At 43.3% G+C, this 18,577-nt stretch overlaps 1 protein-coding gene across 2 annotated transcripts in view; it reads right to left on the minus strand.

Annotated features, from left to right (window-relative positions):
• Positions 1 to 8,416, minus strand: part of LOC134354366 (T-cell surface glycoprotein CD8 beta chain-like) — a 31,782-nt gene extending 23,366 nt beyond the window's left edge. Inside the window, exons 1-2 of one of the 2 annotated variants that reach the window (XM_063063324.1) lie at positions 8,207 to 8,416; positions 7,173 to 7,345 (exon numbers count right to left, since the gene is read on the minus strand). In XM_063063324.1, the coding sequence (XP_062919394.1) occupies positions 7,173 to 7,345; positions 8,207 to 8,256 (223 nt within the window). In that variant the 5' untranslated portion in view covers positions 8,257 to 8,416. Of the gene's footprint in view, positions 1 to 7,172; positions 7,346 to 7,395; positions 7,533 to 8,206 lie in introns of those variants that run through there. The other variant, XM_063063326.1, reaches the window with a different exon arrangement.
• Positions 8,417 to 18,577: the final 10,161 nt, after the last annotated feature.

Consider the following 18,577-nt stretch of genomic DNA (forward strand, 5'->3'; position numbering starts at 1 on the left):
GGGAAAATGAGCTACTAGGGCCAGGAACAATTAAAATGTTTAAAAGACATTGGACAGGTAAATGGATAGGAAAGGTTTAGAGCAGGGGTACCCCTTTGGTTAATGGTAGGGGACGATGGCGTTAAAAGAGGTTGGGAACCCCTGGTTTGGAGGGAAATGGACCAAATGCAGGCAAATAGAAGTAGCTCAGGTAGGTAACTAGGTTGGCACAGATGAGATGGGCCAAAGGGCCCATTTGTGCGCTGTTTGTCACCAGGTTTGGATATGGCCCAAGTGCGGAGTGAGAGACACTGAAGCAGGTCGATAGTTCACAAACTTCAATGTGAACAGTGTTAAGGGGAAAGGAAAACAATAAACGCTAGGCCAAACAGGGCCGTTAACTAAAACACTCAAATGGAAAATGAAGCCTATACTGCGGCTGAAAAGAACAACTAAGAATTAAATGAATACCGTTAGTCTTCAGACTCAGTTGACTCGACAGTCCAATTTCTCAGGCAAGGTGGAATGCAAGCAGGCAGCGAAGCATTGCTGTGTCCAAGTCTCGACAAATACTACATTGGAGTGAATGGAGTTAAATACTATCACAATGAAATAATAATTAGCTGACATGTGCATATTCACGAGCGCAATTGCCAAATCTGCTGCGCATGCCGAATCCGTGGTGGTGACACTGTTTTGCTTTATGATTCCATGAAGGAACCTGAATGGGGCATCAAATCTGACCCCTGCTACCCTGGGACTGGTTCACTTAAACAGAACTGATGCTTTTTAAGTTAGGCAGAAAGGTCCAGGAGGTGGTGTTGGTGCGGTGAGGTGAAGTGGTATGGGGAACCTGATACACAGCGTAAGTACAACAAGTACTTCATGGTTCTTGGGTAGTTATTGCCATGGGCTGTGTCTCTTTAGTAGACTGGCATTTTCCATCTCATTCAACAGCTGGGAATCAGTATCCACTGACATCTCACAAATGTCTCTGATCTTGCAGAAGTTGAGAAACTATCTGCAGTTCATCCAGTAGTGAGTTGAATGCCACTGAATGGTTGCCCTATCAACCATTCCTTCACCAATATGTTCGGAAGAATCTTTGGAATGACTTGAGGGTGGGGGGGGTGATGAAAGCGTGGGTAGAGGACCATCATGTCCAGTAAATGTTGGTGGCGCCTAAAAACATGAGATAAATTGGAACTCTCACAGAATGGCCAAGTCATCTCACATTTCCTGCAGGTAGAACAAATGCTGGCAGGCACTGTTGACATGAGCTGGCTGTAGAGAATTTCCGCCTACTTGATTTCTGCGGGCGTGCTGCAGGCTGACTGGTAGACATCAAGTTGATGGATATTTGTTTGATCTGCAGCACAGTTTGCTACAATGCCTGAGGTGGTTCAAGGTCAAGTCAAGAGAGATTACACCTACCTGATCACTGCTTCCTAAAGTCTATGGTATTCTTTGAAATGCAAAGATATTGAAGAGATGTTCCAGAAAAGGCAAATGATGATAAAGTATAGATAATTTACTTTATGCATCAGCATTGTGTGGGTACCTGACCAAGTGGTTAAGGCACTGGACTAGCGACCTGAAGGTCGTGAGTTCGAGCCCCAGCTGAGGGACCGTGTTGTGTCCTTGAGCAAGGCACTTAATCACACATTGCTCTGCGACGACACTGGTGCCAAGCTGTATGGGTCCTAATGCCCTTCCCTTGGACAAGGGAGAGGGGAGACTTGCAGCATGGGCAACTGCTGGTCTTCCATACAACCTTGCCCAGTCCTGCGCCCTGGAGAGTGAAGACTTTTCAGGCGCAGATCCATGGTCTCGCAAGACTAATGGATGCCTTTAAAGGTGGGCAGTGAAGATGTTTGTCTAAGATTACAATGTGATCTTGATTAACTGGGCCAATGGGCCAAGGAATGGCAGATGCAGTTTCATTGAGATTAATGTGAGCTGTTGTATTATGGTAAGATAAACTTGGACAGGTATTACACGCTAGGAGAGTACTGTAGAATGAAGAGACGTAGAGTTGCAGGTATATAGTTCCTCAAAGTGGCAACACGGGTAGACAGGGTGGCGATAAAGAGGTTTGGCCTGCTTGCCTTCATTGGTCAGAATGTTTACAGGAGTTGTGATATCATGTTGCGGGGCAGCACTGTCGTGTAGTGGTTAGCACTACGCTTTACAGTACCGGCGACCCGGGTTCAATTCCCGCCGCTGCCTGTAAGGAGTTTGTACGTTCTCCCTGTGACCACGCGGGTTTCCTCCGGCAGCTCCGGTTTCCTCCCACAGTCCAAAGATGTACTGGTTAATTAGTCATTGTAAATTGTCCCGTGATTAGGCTAGGATTAAATTGGGGGATTGCTGGGAGGCGCAGCTTGAAGGGCTGGAAGGGGCTAGCTCAATAATTAAATAAATAACTAGATGTTACACCTGTACAAGATGTTGGGGGATGGTGTACAGTTCTGTTGGCCCTACCATAGGATGGAGGAGGTATAAAAAGATTTATGAGGATGTTACCAGCATGGGTAGATATAAGGAGATACTGGGTAGGCTGGGACTTTTTATTCCCTGGAGTTTAGGAGGCTGAAGGGTGGCCTTATAGAGGTTTATAAAGTCATGAGGGGTGTAGATAAAGTGAGTCGCCAGGTCAAGGGTGTCTAAAACTAGACAGCATAAGCTTAGGGTGTGGGGGAAAATGGACCTGAGGGGCAGGGTTTTCACACCGAGCTGGTGAGTGTTCAGAATGCACTGCCAGAGCAAGTGGTGGAGGCATACAGAACTACGACATTCAAAAGGCATTTGGACGGTTACACTGATAAGTAAGGTTTAGAGGAATAGGACCCAAACACAGGCAAATCTGACTAGCTCGAGTAGGTAATCTGGTCAGCCAAAGGACCTCTTTCTCTGTTATATAACTCCATGACTCTACCAATGAATGCTAATCCAAGGGAAGAACTGCAGCAGCACATTTGTCAGTTTTTCTTCTCTGTTTCAATCAGAATCAGATTTGTTATCACTGACTTATACGAAATTAATAAACAGTCGGCATTTCTTGAGTCCTGATGAAGGGTCTCGGCCCGAACGTCAACTGTTTATTCATTTCCATAGATGCTGCCTGGCCTGCTGAGTTCCTCCAGCATTTTGCATGTGTTGCTTTGGACTTCCAGCATCTGCAGACTTTCTCATGTTTATTATATGAAATTAGTTGTTTTGTGGCAGCAGTACTGTGCAAAGATGTAAAGTGACCATATATTACAAAAATAAAGAGTGCAAAAGGAAGAGTAACGAGATAGTGTGCACAGATTCAAGGACTGCTGATATATGCAAGAGATTCAGCAGATGTTGGAAATTCAGAGCAACACACACAAAATACTGGAGGAACTCAGCAGATCAGCCACAATCGGCAGCATGGTAGTGTAATGGCTAATACAAAGCTTTACAGTACCAGCGACCCGGGTTCAATTCCTGCTGCATGGGTTTCCTCCAGGTGCTCTGGTTTCCTCCCACAGTCCAAAGATGTACCAGCTGGTCATTGTAAATTGTTACTTGATAAAGGTGTGCTTAAGTCAGGGGTTGCTGGGTGGTGTGGCTTGAAGTGCTGGAAGGGCCGATTCCACGCTCTATCACAATAAGTAACTACATTTAAAAAAAATATATGGAGGGGAATATATTCAGCTTGGGCTGAGACCCGTCATCACTTCTGATGGTGGAGGGGAAGAAGTTCTTGCTTGGCTCTGTCTCTAAGTTCGGAATTTATAGACTCAAGTCCCATTCCCGATTGTGAGGATCATTAGCAGGTGCAGGAATCACAGAGACTTTGGTAATTCAGACAAAACTAAAAATTTATTAAAGAAAATTAATGAGACAAACTAACAAGAGCTAAGGTAAACCATACAGGATCTCAGTGAACTGAAGTCACTTCTAATACACAGAAAAATTCGGTCTGAGTTCCACTTGACAAGGAACCACAATGACCCAACAATGAGGGTTTGGTATGCCTCCCTGAAATACACTCTGGAGCAAGCAGGAATTCCAGACATTGACATTACTGTGCTAATTAAATTAACCGGAATTGAATACAAGTGATAAAAACAAAGAGTTTAACGATCCCCATGATCCCAAATGAGACACCTGCAAAACAAAGGGAAAAACCAGGGCTAGAGCAAAGACAAACAATTAGACACAATCCATAAGACCATACGGTATAGGAGCAGAAGTAGGTCACTTGGCCCATTGAGTCTGCTCCCCCATTCAATCATGGGCTGATCCACTTCATCCAGTCATCCCCACTCCCCTGCTTTCACCCCATACCCTTTGATGACCTGGCTAATCAAGAACCTATCTATCCCTGCCTTAAATACACCCAATGACTTGACCTCCACAGCTGCCTGGGGCAACAACTTCCACAGATTTACCACCCTCTGACTAAAGTAATTTCTCCGCATCTCAGTTCTAAAAGGACGTCCTTCAATCCTGAATCCAAGGACAACACATACCCACAAGATGACACCAAGGAAAAACAGTCCATATACTAACTGACAAAAAACTGACGAAGGGTCTCGGCCCGAAACGTCAACTGTACCTCTTCCTAGAGATGCTGTCTGGCCTGCTGCGTTCACCAGCAACTTTGATGTGCGTTGGTTGACAAAAAACTTGTTTTTTTACAAACGATCCCTGGATATGACATTTGATACAGTATTTGATTGCAAACATCTAGATTTGCTCTTCACTTCAGTACTGTGGGAATGAGGTCTTTCAACCAAGGTAAAACATTATCTGCTTCCAAAGCCCACATCTTCACAGTGAATATCATTAGTTACACTCAATCATTTATATAATAAACTATTCTCTTTTCAGTATCCCTCAGTCAACATCATAAACACCCACTACATTGCCATTTATGGGAATGTTCTGTGTGCAAATTGACTGTTCTCTTTCCCACATCACAACAGTCAATACATTTGAAGAATGTTATCTGGAAGACCTTAAAGTCAATAAAAGATCTAAGGTCCTGAAAGATGTTATAAAAACACAATGGATTGTGTGACATGCTCTCTGACCTGTCATAGGACTGAAGAAGGCATGTGGTGTGTTGACCTTCATGCTTCAGGGGATTGAGTTAAAGAATGAAGAGGTAATGTTGCAGCTCTGTAAAACCCTGGTTAGACCACACTGGGAATAATATTGTGTTCAGTTCTGGTCACCTCATCATAGGAAGAATGTGAAAGTTTTAGAGAAGATTTACCAGGCTGCTACCTGGTTTAGAGAGCATGTCTTATGCGGATAAGCTGAGTGAGCTGGGGCTTTTCTCTCTGGAGCGAAGGAGGACAAGAGGTGATTTGATTGAGGTGTAAAAGACTGAAATGACTAATATGAGGGACACAATTTTAAGGGTATTGGAAGTATAGGAGGGATGTCAGAGTTAAGTTTTTTTAATACAAAGAGTGGTTTTCTGCGTGGAATGCCCTGCCAGGGGTGGTGGTAGAGGCAGAGACATTAGGGGCATTTAAAAAGCTCTTAACTAGGCACATGGATAATAGAAAAATGCAGGGATGGAGAGCTATGTGGGAGGGAAGGGTTAGATCGAGCTTAGAGTAGGTTAAAAGGTTGGCACATCATGGGCCAAAAGGTCTCTGCTGTGCTGTAATGTTCAATGATCTATGACGTTCAATTTAAGTCCTAACAAAGGGAGAGACTTTTAAAAGGAAGATAGCACACTGAATCTGTTCTCTCGGCACATTAACAGCGATGGCACTGACTGCTGGCCATAAACTCCATTTGACTGAGAATCTCAGAGGGAAATATTTGAAATACTGCAGACAGTGGAAAGATGAAATGAAAAACCAGAGAATTCAGGAAAGTTCCGGTGAGGCAGGGACTGCGAGCAAAGAAATAGAACCAACATTCAGACCAAGTTCAGGTTGAAGTTTGTTGGCATTCAATTGTACACAGCTAAATGAAACAACATTACTCTGGGACCCAAGTACAAAACACAGTATGTATATCACATACAGCACATAAAATAATATTAGTATTAATTGGAGACCTTTTCGCAGACCAGTTTAAATACTTTAACCTGTTTTTCCTCTCTCCATGGATGCTGCCTGACCGGCTGAGTGTTTCAAGTGATTTTTTTTGTTGTACTTCAGATGAAGTAATTTCATGGTTTCTTATCTCAGTCCCTAATGTTTTACACAATTGAATGGTGGGAATCGGAACCATTTAGGATGAAATGCAGTTGGACATCCTGTATGGAGCGTTCTTGGCTACCACACCAACCTGACTCTGGAATAAAGCTGGGCAACTGTTCAAGGTAAAACACTAACAGCTTCCAAAACCTGCCCTATCAGTCTGAACATCATTAGTTATACTCAATCTTTTATATAATGAATTATATATATATATATAATATTTATATGAATGAATGATTGCTAATCACAATCGAATGGAAAAAAAATCTTTCTCTCAAAGCTCTCAGTATCTGAGACGAGAGCCGTACATCGTATTAACAAACATCACCGACTAACGGAGTCCCGAGAAAGGGTTTTATGATTATGATTATGATTATGAGGACACGCAGTCCTCTTTTATTGTCATTTAGTAATGCATGCATTAAGAAATGATACAATGTTTTTCCAGAATGATATCACGGAAACATATGACAAACCGACTTAAAAAACTAACAAAACCCACATAATTATAACATATAGTTACAACAGTGCAAAGCAATACCTTAATTTGATAAGAACAGACCATGGCACGGTAAAAGTTTCAAAGTCTCTCGAAAGTCCCATCATCTCACGCAGACGGTAAACCTCCAGCGCCGCCAGCTTGCCGATGCAGCATACTGGAAGCATCCGACCACGTTTTGCGACATGAATCTGTTCAATTCCCTCCACAGATGCTGCCCGACCCGCTGTGTACTAACGGTTAAAGCAGCTCTGGGGTTTTAAGATTCCACGTTTACTGACGACGGAGCAAATTCCTACATTAAAAAAATAGAATTGGAATTTAGCTCCATGCAAATGAAAGTTCGATATGGAGAGGTTTAATACGATGTGATTTAATCTCATATAATTTCTAATGAAATGTCTGTCACGATTTGACGAGTTTTTTTCTGCCGCACTGCAAATGACTAGCTTTTACATTTGGGTGATTTTTTTTTGAGCCGCTCACTCGGTTACCTTGAGTTTTCCACAGAGTCGCCGAGGCCGGCAGGAAGGGTGAGCGGAGGACGAGTGAAGTGCCCGAACGCACTGCCCGCGGCACCGGGTATCCGGAGTCGGACCTACCCCTTCTGCACGCTAGTTCCGCGCCTTCCTCTCCGAGCCGTGCGATTAGTAAAGCCCACAGCTCTCTGGGGAGAAACGACCGAAAGAATTCAGTGTTCCGAAGGCAGGTGCTCACCTGTCAACATCCCGCCGGAGGACACGCGGAGCCCGCCGCGTTCTCCTGCCTTCTGGGTGGGGCATAAAGACGGCCCACCTTGGTGCTGAGTGTCTCCGGAAAAAAAAAGTCTCAGCACGGACACCAAAGAGGTGTATCGGAACGGCTGGGAACCACAGGGAATCAATTACATCTGGATTTGGATGGGAACATTTAAATTATACTTAATAGCCAATAGGCTGGTCCTGGACTTATTTCCACCTGGCATAATTTACATATTATTATTTAATCATTTATGGTTTTATATTGCTATATTTATACTCTATTCCTGGTTGTTGCAACTGTAACGAAACCCAATTTCCCTCGGGATCAATAAAGTATGTCTATCTATTATCTATATTTATCTATTGTAGTTTGCAGTAACGTAGTTCTGTAGTACTTGTAATAAACTTGTCTATTGTAAAGCAATCGATTGGCGATCGATGATGTTGATACACGCCTCTTTGTGTCTGATACTGACAGCCTTGAGATTAATGTATTGATAAATCATTTACTCTTTCGATCATAATTAGTAATCATCCATTCGCACAACTCTCTCCCAAAAGAAAACAAACATTGAGTATGGGGCGGGGGGGGAGACTGCACAGAGTCGAAATAAGCTGCAGAAAGTTGTAAATTTAGTTAGCACCAGCCTCGGTAGTTATCAGGACATCTTCAAGGATCCATGCCTCAAAAAGGTGGCGTCCAGCACTAAGGACCCCCATCACCCAGGACATGCCCTCTTCTCATTGCTACCATCAGGGAGGAGGTACAGAAGCCTGAAGATACTCACTGATTCAGGAACAGCTTTTCCCCCTCTGCCATCGGTTTCTGAATGGACATTGAACCTACGGACACTAACAAACACTTGTTTCCATTTTGCGCTACGTGTTCAATTTAACCATTATATAGATATTTCACATATTTTCTATATTGTTATGTATTACGTTGCACTGCTGCCGCAAAGACAACAAGTTTCACGGCATATGCCGCTGATGTTAAACCTGATTCTGATTATGGCAGGCAGAGAGACGACGGACGGGAATCGCGGTGCGTCTTTGTGTCGAAGTTCAAACTCTTCTCCCGGTTAGAAATCTGCCCTTTGGTCGACCTCGAACGATTGCACAAGTTATTTTGCAGCGTCGCATTGACTTTGGAGAGGAAATGGGTTGTTTTTTAATGGCACTTGGAAGATCCATGGTCAGCTTGGAATTTCCGTAGAGTGAGACAACAACTGGGAAAGTAGACCACCGTCGAGAAGACGATTCCGCCCCCCCCCCCCATCAGCAGTCTTCTGATCTTTTGGAACACTTTTCCTGGCGAACTTTCTATTTTCAGTTACAAACTACATTTAAGATTACCGTTGATACATTTTTGGAGCACTAGTACGTACATGGGAAAGGGAAACAGCGTGGGAATGTGGAGCCGATGAGGAATTTATGTTCATGAATGCGCCGATGCGCAGTTGCCATACGCCGATACTTCCCAATACAATCGATGTTATTGACTCTAACATTATTTGAAATTATTTAATATTCTATTTAATTCCAGTATATCACATAAAATCTAGGATTCGGAAAGCAAAAGGAAACAGCGTGAAGGTTAGCATAAGGGTATGAGTACTATAGGGTTACGGTAGTTAACAGTTAACTTGCTGAATCAGCAGCCGGAGATCTGGGTCACCGATTCAGAGACGGGGATACCAATCATAACACGGCTACTCGGGAAGCAATTATATGAAACTCTGGAATAAAAAATGTCATTTCGTGCAACAGTGACCATGAAAATCGCTGACTGCCAAAAGAATCTGTCTGATTCACTTATAGACCAGAAAGGAGTATCTTAAGCGAGGTGATAAGATAAGACGTTATTGAAAATTGAGGTATGGAGGAATTTCTTCTGGCATAGGGCAGCGAATCTCTGAGATATCTCCAAAGGATTTAATGACATTTAAAAAATTCTCCTCAACCAGCTGCAGCACAGACACCTAGGCAACTTTGAAGATAATTGTTACAACATAGAATATGTATTGAAAGGCCCAGACAGAATGGATATGGGTATTTTCAACAATGGTAGAGTTTAGGACCAGAGGGCACAGCCTCAGAAGGGCACCCTTTAGAACAGAGATGAAGAGGAATTTCTTTCAGAAGAGGGTGGCAAATCTGTGGAATTCATCGCTACAGGTGACTGTGGAGGCAAAGTCATTGGGTACATGTAAAGTGGATGTTGACAAGCTCTTCGTTAGTAAGGGTGTCAAAGGGGAAGAATTGAGTTGAGAGAAAAATAAATTTTCCTTCTCAACCCCACCATGATTGAATGGTGGAGCAGATTTAATGGGCCAAATGGCCTAATTCTGCTCCTATGTCTTATGGTCTTTTGGTCCTTGAGCCTGGAGTTAGGTGGTTTCAGGGCTTTGTATCTTCCGCCCAGTGGGAGAGGGGCAAAGAGAGAACTGAATGGGTTTTTAATTATGATGGCTACCTTACCAGAACAGGGAAAAGTACAGAGTCTATAGAGTGGGGGTTGGTTTCTATGATGTGCTGACCTGTGTCCTCAACTCTCTGCTTAACACTGTGCAATGGAGAACCAGGAGACTTCCAGCCAGGCATCACAGTTTAGCTACTGTCATGAATTAACCATAGGATAAACGATGAATTAACATAAAGCAATCATGAAGAAGGCACACCAGAGGCTAAACTTCATTGGGAGTTTAAGGAGATTTGGTATGCACCAAGGACTCTAGCAAATTACTACGAATGTTACTATGGAGAGCATTTTGAGGCTGCATTGCTTCTGGTTATGGAGGGTCCAATGTACAGGATCAGGAAAAGAAACTGGAGAGTGTGGTAAAACCGGCTAGCACTAGTTCCACAGCATCGAGGACATTTTCAAAAGGTGATGCCCCAGAAAGGCAGCATTCATCATGAAGCAACACACACAAAACACTGGAGGAACTCAGCAGGCCAGGCAGCATCTATGGAAAAGAATAAACAGTCGATGCTTCAGGCTGAGACCCTTCATCATGACATCCATCATGAAGGAACCTTACCACCCAGGACGTGCCCTCTTCTCCTTGCTACATAAGAACATAAGAAATAGGAGCAGGAGTCGGCCATCTGGCCCATCGAGCCTGCTCCGCCATTCAATAAGACCATGGCTGACCTGGCCATGGACTCATCTCCACCTACCTGCCTTTCCCCATAAGCCTGAATTCCCCTACTATGCAAAAATCTATCCAATCTTGTCTTAAATATATTTGCTGAGGTAGCCTCCATTGCTTCATTGGGCAGAGAATTCCGCAGATTCACCACGCTCTGGGGAAAGCCGTTCCTCCTCAGCTCTATCCTAAATCTACTCCCCCGAATCTTGAGGCTATGTTCCCTAGTTCTAGTCTCACCTACCAGTGGAAACAACTTTCTTGCCTGTATCTTATGTATCCCTTTCATAAGTTTTAATGGGCATCCGTTGGTCTCATGAGACCATGGATTTGCGCCTTGGAAAGTTTCCAGGGCGAAGGCCTGGGCAAGGTTGTATGGAAGACCAGCAGTTGCCCATGCTGCAAGTCTCCCCTCTTGACACTACCAATGTTGTCCAAGGGAAGGGCATTAGGACCCATACAGCTTGGCACCAGTGTCGTCGCAGAGCAATGCGTGATTAAGTGCCTTGCTCAAGGACACACACGCTACCTCAGCCAAGGCTCGAACTAGTGACCCTCAGATCACTAGACTACCGCCTTAACCACTTGGCCACACGCCAACACTTCATAATTTTATATGTTTTCTATAAGCATTGAGGAGGGGGTACAGGAGATGCACACTCAACATTTTAGGAACAATTTCTTCCCATCTCACAGAGAAAGGTTGAACAAGTTAGGTCTTTATTCTTTGGAGCATAGAAGGTTGAGGGGGGACTTGATAGAGGTGTTTAAAATTATGAGGGGGATTGATAGAGTTGACGTGGATAGGCTTTTTCCATTGAGAGTAGGGGAAATTCAAACAAGAGGACATGAGTTGAGAGTTAAAGGACAAAAGTTTAGGGGTAACATGAGGGGGAACTTCTTTACTCAGAGAGTGGTAGCTGTGTGGAACGAGCTTCCAGCAGAAGTGATTGAGGTGGGTGTGATGTTGTCATTTACAGTTAAATTGGATAGATATATGGATAGGAAAGGAATTGAGGGTTATGGGCTGAGTGCAGGTTGGTGGGACTAGGTGAGAGTAAGAGTTCGGCACGGACTAGAAGGGCCGAGATGGCCTGTTTCCGTGCTGTAATTGTTATATGGTTATATGTACCATCAGATATCTGAGCGGTCCATGAACTCGTGAACACTACCTCACATCTGCACTATTTATTTTTAAATATTTCTTATTGTAACTTTTATTTAGTGTTTTATGTATTGCACTGTACTGTTGTGCAGAACAACACCATTTCACGGCATATATCAGTGATCATAAACCTGATTCTGACTCTGATATAACTATGTAAATTAGTGGATGATATGAGAATTGGTGGTGTTCTGGCTGTAGCACGATAAAAATCAGATGCAAAGCTGGGTAGATCCAATTTAATCCTGACAAGTACAAGGTGATGGACTTTGAGTAGTCAAATGGAGGTGGGAGATGTACAGTAAGACATTGAGGAATGTTAATGGTCAGAGCGTTCATGGGTTCCAATCCATAGCGGCAACACAGGTAGATAGGGTGGAGATGAAGGCATGTGGCATTCTTGCCTTCGTAGGTCAGAGCATAGAATACAGAAGCTAGGATGTTATGTTGCATCTTCATAAAATCACCAGTTCCATGACACTTGGAGTGTTGTGTGCAGTTCTGGGCACCATAATAACAGAAGAATGTGGTTGTGCTGGAGAGAGTGTAGATGAGATTCACTGATTGTTGGCTGGATTAGAGAACTTCAGCTGCTATAACAAATGGGATAGGCTGGTCTTGTTTTCCTTGGAGTAAATGAAGATGAGGAGTGACCTCATAGAAATATATAAAATAATAACAGGCATCGATAGAGTAGATAGCCAGAACTTTAGCACCATGCCAGGCTATCAAAAGCAAGTTTGGGGTAAAACAAAGGAGTTTTAAGTGATTAAGGTTACGTTTTTTTTTAACACGGAGAAGGGATAGAATGAGTAATATAACATGTAAACAGGCCCTTCAGCCCAACTCACCCCTGCTGATTGTGTTGCCCAGCAACTAGTCCCTTCCGCCTGCATTTGCCTGTGAGAGTGGTTGATATCTGGAATGCACTGCCAGGGGAGGTGGTGAAATCAGATACAATCAATATGCTTAAGGGGGAAATGCTTAGGATATGATCCTCATGTGGGAAAAGGGGTTTAGTGTAATTGGGCAAGTATGCACAATGTGGGCAGAAGGGCTGTTTGTGTGCTGCACAAGTCCATAAACATAAATTAACAACATTGTAAGTATTTCACCCTCCAAGAGGACCACGACCTTGTTGTGGTTTGGAGGCTTGCGTGCGTCAATGACCCGGAGAGCGATGTTGGCTGGAGTCAGGGCTTTATGCTTTGACTCTTGGTAGGGTCACCCATGCCAAACAGGTCAAAGGGTAGAGGTCAGACAAAGAGTGGTCCACTGGTCCTCCAGGTTCAGGGGGGGTCAGCTCAGGGCTACCGACCCTGACGGGTCAAACAAAATTATTATGGAAACAGCAATGAAGAATCCTTCTACATCTGAGTGTGGCGGTATTCCTGAATCACCACCAGGGACTTGCATGACTGGCAGTAGTGAAAACCCGAAAGAAGGTTCTGACATGATGAAAGAGGCCCTGAACACTGCCAGAGATGGAGGAGCATCATTGCTGCTCTAAATGCCAGCCTTGTAGCTTGGAAAAATAATGATTCAGCTCAACAAATGCATGGGAACAAACTCTGAAATCTGGTTGCTTGCCACCACTCCCAGCTGAGGTAAAACAGAACTCTGAACACGAGTTGGCTCAGGACCTCACACACAAAATGCCAGAGGAACTCAGCAGGCCAGGCAGCATCTATGGAAAAGAGTATTGTCGACGTTTTGGGCAGAAACCCTTCATCTGCAGATTTTCTCTTGTTTGTGACCTGACATTTTTGTCCTCAGTCTTCTTGTTGAAGACTAACTTCAAGTTGTGCAGTTGGAACACTTGGTATGTAGGTACTTTTTCAGGATATATTTATAGAATGAATTTATCATCATCTGTACAGTCTTCAATGGACAGTTTTATTGCTTATCAAACTCTGCAACTTATAATTCAGAATGATACCTTTGTTAGAATTGCTTCAAAGACTGGTTACTATTATACTTTGCTGTAAGAATTCATTTTATTATGCAGCCTGCAAATTAATTAAGCTTGTGTCATCATTCACTGAGATGCTTTTCCTCTTTTTTTTTGAGGGGCGGGGAAGACCAAAACCAAGAGGGGATATGTTTAAGGTGAGAAGAAGGGATTTGAGGGTAGTTTTTTTTTAACACAGAGATGATTGATATCTGGATTGGCCCGGCAGAGGAAGTAATGGAATGAGATACGATTACAATGTTTAACATTGAGATAGATATTTAAACAGGCCAGTCATAGAAGGATATGAACCTCATGCAGGCAAGTAGGATTAATGTAGATGGGCAAGAACGTCAGTATGAACTTTGACCCACAATGTTGTGTCAAACTTTTAGCTTACTCTAACCTTCCCTCCCACACAGCCCTCAATTTTTCTATCATCCATGTGCCTATCTAAGAGTTTCTTAGATGTTCCCAATGTATCTGTCTCTCCACCACCCCTGGCAGCATGTTCCACTCACTCACCACCCTCAGTGTTAAAAAAAAACTTACCTCGACATGTCCCCTCCAATTGCCTTAAAATTATGCCCTCATTTACGTCCTGGGAGAAAGGTCACTGGTTTTCCACTTGTGTAATTTCGTTCACCTCTATCAAGACATTATTTTTATTTAGTAACTTTATATCTTTGTTCTGTAACCACTGCTGGAAAGCAATAAATTTCATGTCATATGTTGTTGTTGTTCGTCCATCGTTGACGTCGAAGAGGACCTCGACACCATTACGATGGTGTCGAGACTAGCGCGTGATTTGGATTTAAATGAGGGAGAGTTGCGCAGCGTCAGCCTCACCCTCTCTTCCCAATTCCCATCTGGATCCAGTGGCAAGACAGAGTCTAGACGGCTGGAGATGGGACTAGGCGCAGTGGATGACCAGGACGTCTTCTGTGTCTTGTCCTGCTCTACACATTCCATGACGCTTGCAGAGACCGCCTTCTTGATCATTGGACCTTCCATTGGTCTCGTCCGCTCAATCCACCGGAGTCTGTCTTCACAAGCTGGGATAGACAACTCCCTATCTCACCGAGGGTTTGAGACCCGTCAGCTACCCTCACCTGGTTTAGCCGGCTTGTCGAAGCTGTTGCCCGGGGTGTGGCCGCTGTTGCATGCAAACAGCTACGGAGAGCCACAGGTGAGAGCTGAGTGCCAGGTGGGGACCAAAGGTGTCATATAGGTCAGTGATGATAAACCTAATTCTGATTTGATTCTGTTGTTGACCTTAAACTGTTTCCTTGGACCAGGGACAGCCAAGGACAGACATTGTCAGTGACATCCACGTTGTGGGAAAGCGGAAAACAATTGATTCAGATGTACATGTCGGTATAAATCCATTTAACTTATTTTTGTGACAGATCTCAAGTGTATACTAATAAATTGGAATTGGTTTATTAATGTCTCGTGTGCAGTGAAAAGCTTGTCTTGCATACTGTTTGTACTGTTTTCTTTAAATAATACTTTTTATAAGATTGTTCTTTTTAACAAACGCATGTATTTTTCACTGTATGTGGTGGTCCATCCCCACTCACTGGCAGACAGCGGTATTGCAGCTAAACTAACAGTTTAACAGTTTTCTCACCTTTCATTGGCTAAGTACCAGCACATTGCCCATGTATGTAATTGTTTTAATTATGTAGCCTGTTAACTAATTCATTCTTATCTAAGGAATTATCCTTATCTTATTATAAAAGTGATAAATTTTTCAAAGGCACCATCTTGACTTCTTTATCCTCTTCATATTCACCCCTTAGCATCATTTCTCATCTTTTTGTTTATTTTGCTTAGTGTTTGTATGTTTGTTTGCATTCTAAGATGAGTGAAATAAACTTTAAGATTTGCATTCCAAATAAACTTGGAATTAAGACTGCTCGTCATTCCTGACTCCTTAAGGATCAGAAAATAAACAGAGACCCAACAGTACAGATCAGATCATTATACTGTGCATTGAAGTAGAGCAAAGGAAAACAATAACTAAATGCAGAATAACGTGTGCACAGCTACAGAGAAAGTTCAGAACAGTTAGATAAAAAGGTGCAAGGTCATAAGATGGTAGATTGTAACGCTAAAAGTCCATCTTATTATTAGAAACCATAGAAAACTACAGCACAGAAACAGGCCTTTTGGCCTTTCTTGGTTGTGCCGAACCATTTTCTGCCTAGTCCCACTGACCTGCACACCATATCCCTCCATACACCTCCCATCCATGTATCTGTCCAATTTATTCTTAAATGTTACAAAAGAACCCACATTCACCACCTCGTCTGGCAGCTCATTCCATACTCCCACCACTCTGTGTGAAGAAGCCCCCCCCTAATGTTCCCTTTAAACATTTTCCCCCTCACCCTTAACCCATGTCTTCTGGTTTCTTTCTCCCCTTGCCTCAGTGGAAAAAGCCTGCTTGCATTCACTCTATCTATACCCATCATAATTTTATATACCTCTATCAAATCTCCCCTCATTCTTCTACGCAGCCCTTCAATAGTTTTATAACAGTGGGGATAGAAGCTGTCCTTGAGCTTGGTGATGTGCGCTTTTTAGCTTCTGAATCTTCTGTCTGATGGAAGAGGGGAGAAGAGAGACTGTCTGGGCTTGATGGGGTCTATGATTATGCTGGCTGCTGTACTGAGGCAGTGAAAGTATATACAGAGTCCAAGGTGCATTATAAGACCATAAAATATAGGAGCAGAATTAGGCCATTTGGCCCATTGAGTCTGCTTCACCATTTCATCATGACTGATCCATTTCCATCTCAGCCCCAATTTCCTGCCTTCTCCCCGTATCCCTTCATGCCCTGACCAATCAAGAATCTGTCAATCTCGGTGATAAGTACACCCACTGACTTGGCCTGCACAGGTTCTTCCCTCTCTGGCTGAAGAAATTCCTACCCATTTCTATTCGGAATGGACGTTCCTCTATTCTGAGTCTGTGCCCTCTTGTCTTAAACTCTTTCACCATAGGAAACATCCTCTCTGCAACCACTCTTTTGAGGCCTTTCAATATTAGGTAGGTTTCAGTGAGATACCTCCCCCTCATTCTTCTGAATTTCAGTGACAACAGGTTCAGAGCCCTCAAACTCTCCTCATTCACTCCCGGAATCATTTTCATGAACTTCCTTTGAACCCTTTCCAATGTCAGCACACCCTTTCTTAGATAAAGGGCCCAAAACTGCTCAGCATACTTCAAGTGAGGCCTCACCAGTGCCTTATAAAGCTTCAGCATTACAACCTTGCTTTCTTATTATGGCTGTACTTCCATTATGATGTCATAATGTTCATTCTTCTGACAGTCACAGTGAACGTTTTCTTCTTGGACAATCCACCAGTGCTTGAGTTCTTGTATCCCTGCCATATGCAGTGCAACTCATTCACTTTTCCTTGTCTGAGTGAGAGAAAATGTTAACTTCTCGTCCCCTTGCAAAACTAGAACCCACATCCTTTGATAGAAATCAGTAATTAATCGACTAATAACTTATATGTTCTGTAATTGCCCCCCTTCTTCTTCACCATTCACTGTTCTTATTTCCCTCTCTCACCTTATCTTCTTACCTGCCCATCACCTCCCTCTGGTACTCCTCCCCCTTCCCTTTCTGCCATGGCCTTCTGTCATCTCCTATCAGATTCCCCCTTCTCCAGCCCTTTATCTCTTTCACCAGTCAACTTCCCAGCTCTTCACTTCACCCCTCCCCTTCTCCCGGTTTCACCCATCACCTGCCACCTTGTACTTCTTCCTCCCCTCCCCCCACCTTCTTACTCTGACCTCTCAACTCTTTGTTCCAGACCTGATGAAGGGTCTCAGCCCGAAACATCGATAGTTTACTCTTTTCCATAGATGCTGCCTGGCCTGCTGAGTTCCTCCAGCATTTTGTGTGTGTTGCTTGGATTTCCAGCCTCTGCAGATTTTCTCTTGTTTGTGAAATTGATCAGATATTCCCCACTGGAAGCCCAGCAGTCTGGGTCAGTCACACTGGTTTCTCTTGTCACTGGAATCCTTGCATTGTAAAGTGAGAGCATTACAACTCACCAGAAGACCTTACTTAGAACCAACTCATTTTTGCAAAGAATTTAAAAACTATTTCCTATCTATTCCTCAGGTAGATTCAGAAGTGAAACTTCTGGAAGTTTAAAGATAAATATTCCATTAGCCCAGTTAATTGGAAGGGTCATGCATTAGGAGAAATGATCAGCAGTAGGTGTTACAACTGGGTATTGACACCAAACTTCACAGCAGAAATGTGAAGTCCAAGGTCAGCTTTCAGTGACAGGTTACCCCAATTTCACTTTAAGTAAACACAACAAACTTTCTAATAATTATTGTAAACATGTTATTTGGATATCGGCATTGCTTATTTGAAACCCATTTGAGAGAAAGAAGTGGAAAATTTCATTGGGCACTTTGAGGACTGGGTAATCTACCGCCATCTAGTGTCATTGGACTGTAATTACAGAGATATAAGAATCAAGTCTCATAATAAGACCATAAGACATAGGAGTACAATAGGAGATTCGACCCACTGAGTCTACTCTGCCATTGAATCATGGTTGATTTACTATCCCTCTCAACCCCATTCTTTTGCCTTCTCCCTTTGATGCCCTTACTAATCAAGAACCTATTCTGCTTTAAATATTCCCAGTGATGTGGCCTCTATAGCCGTCTGTGGCAATGAATTCCACAGATTCACCACCCTTTGACTAAGGAAATTCCTCCTCATCTCTGTTCTAAAGGGATGTTCCTCTGGTCCCAAACACCTGCCCCCCGCCATAGGAAATATCCTTTCCACATCCACTCTATCTAGGATTTTAACTTATTTGTTAGGTTTCAATGAGATCAGAATTCCGAA

This window comes from Mobula hypostoma, chromosome 11 (genome assembly GCF_963921235.1).
Source record: "Mobula hypostoma chromosome 11, sMobHyp1.1, whole genome shotgun sequence".
NCBI classification, from domain to species: domain Eukaryota; kingdom Metazoa; phylum Chordata; class Chondrichthyes; order Myliobatiformes; family Myliobatidae; genus Mobula; species Mobula hypostoma.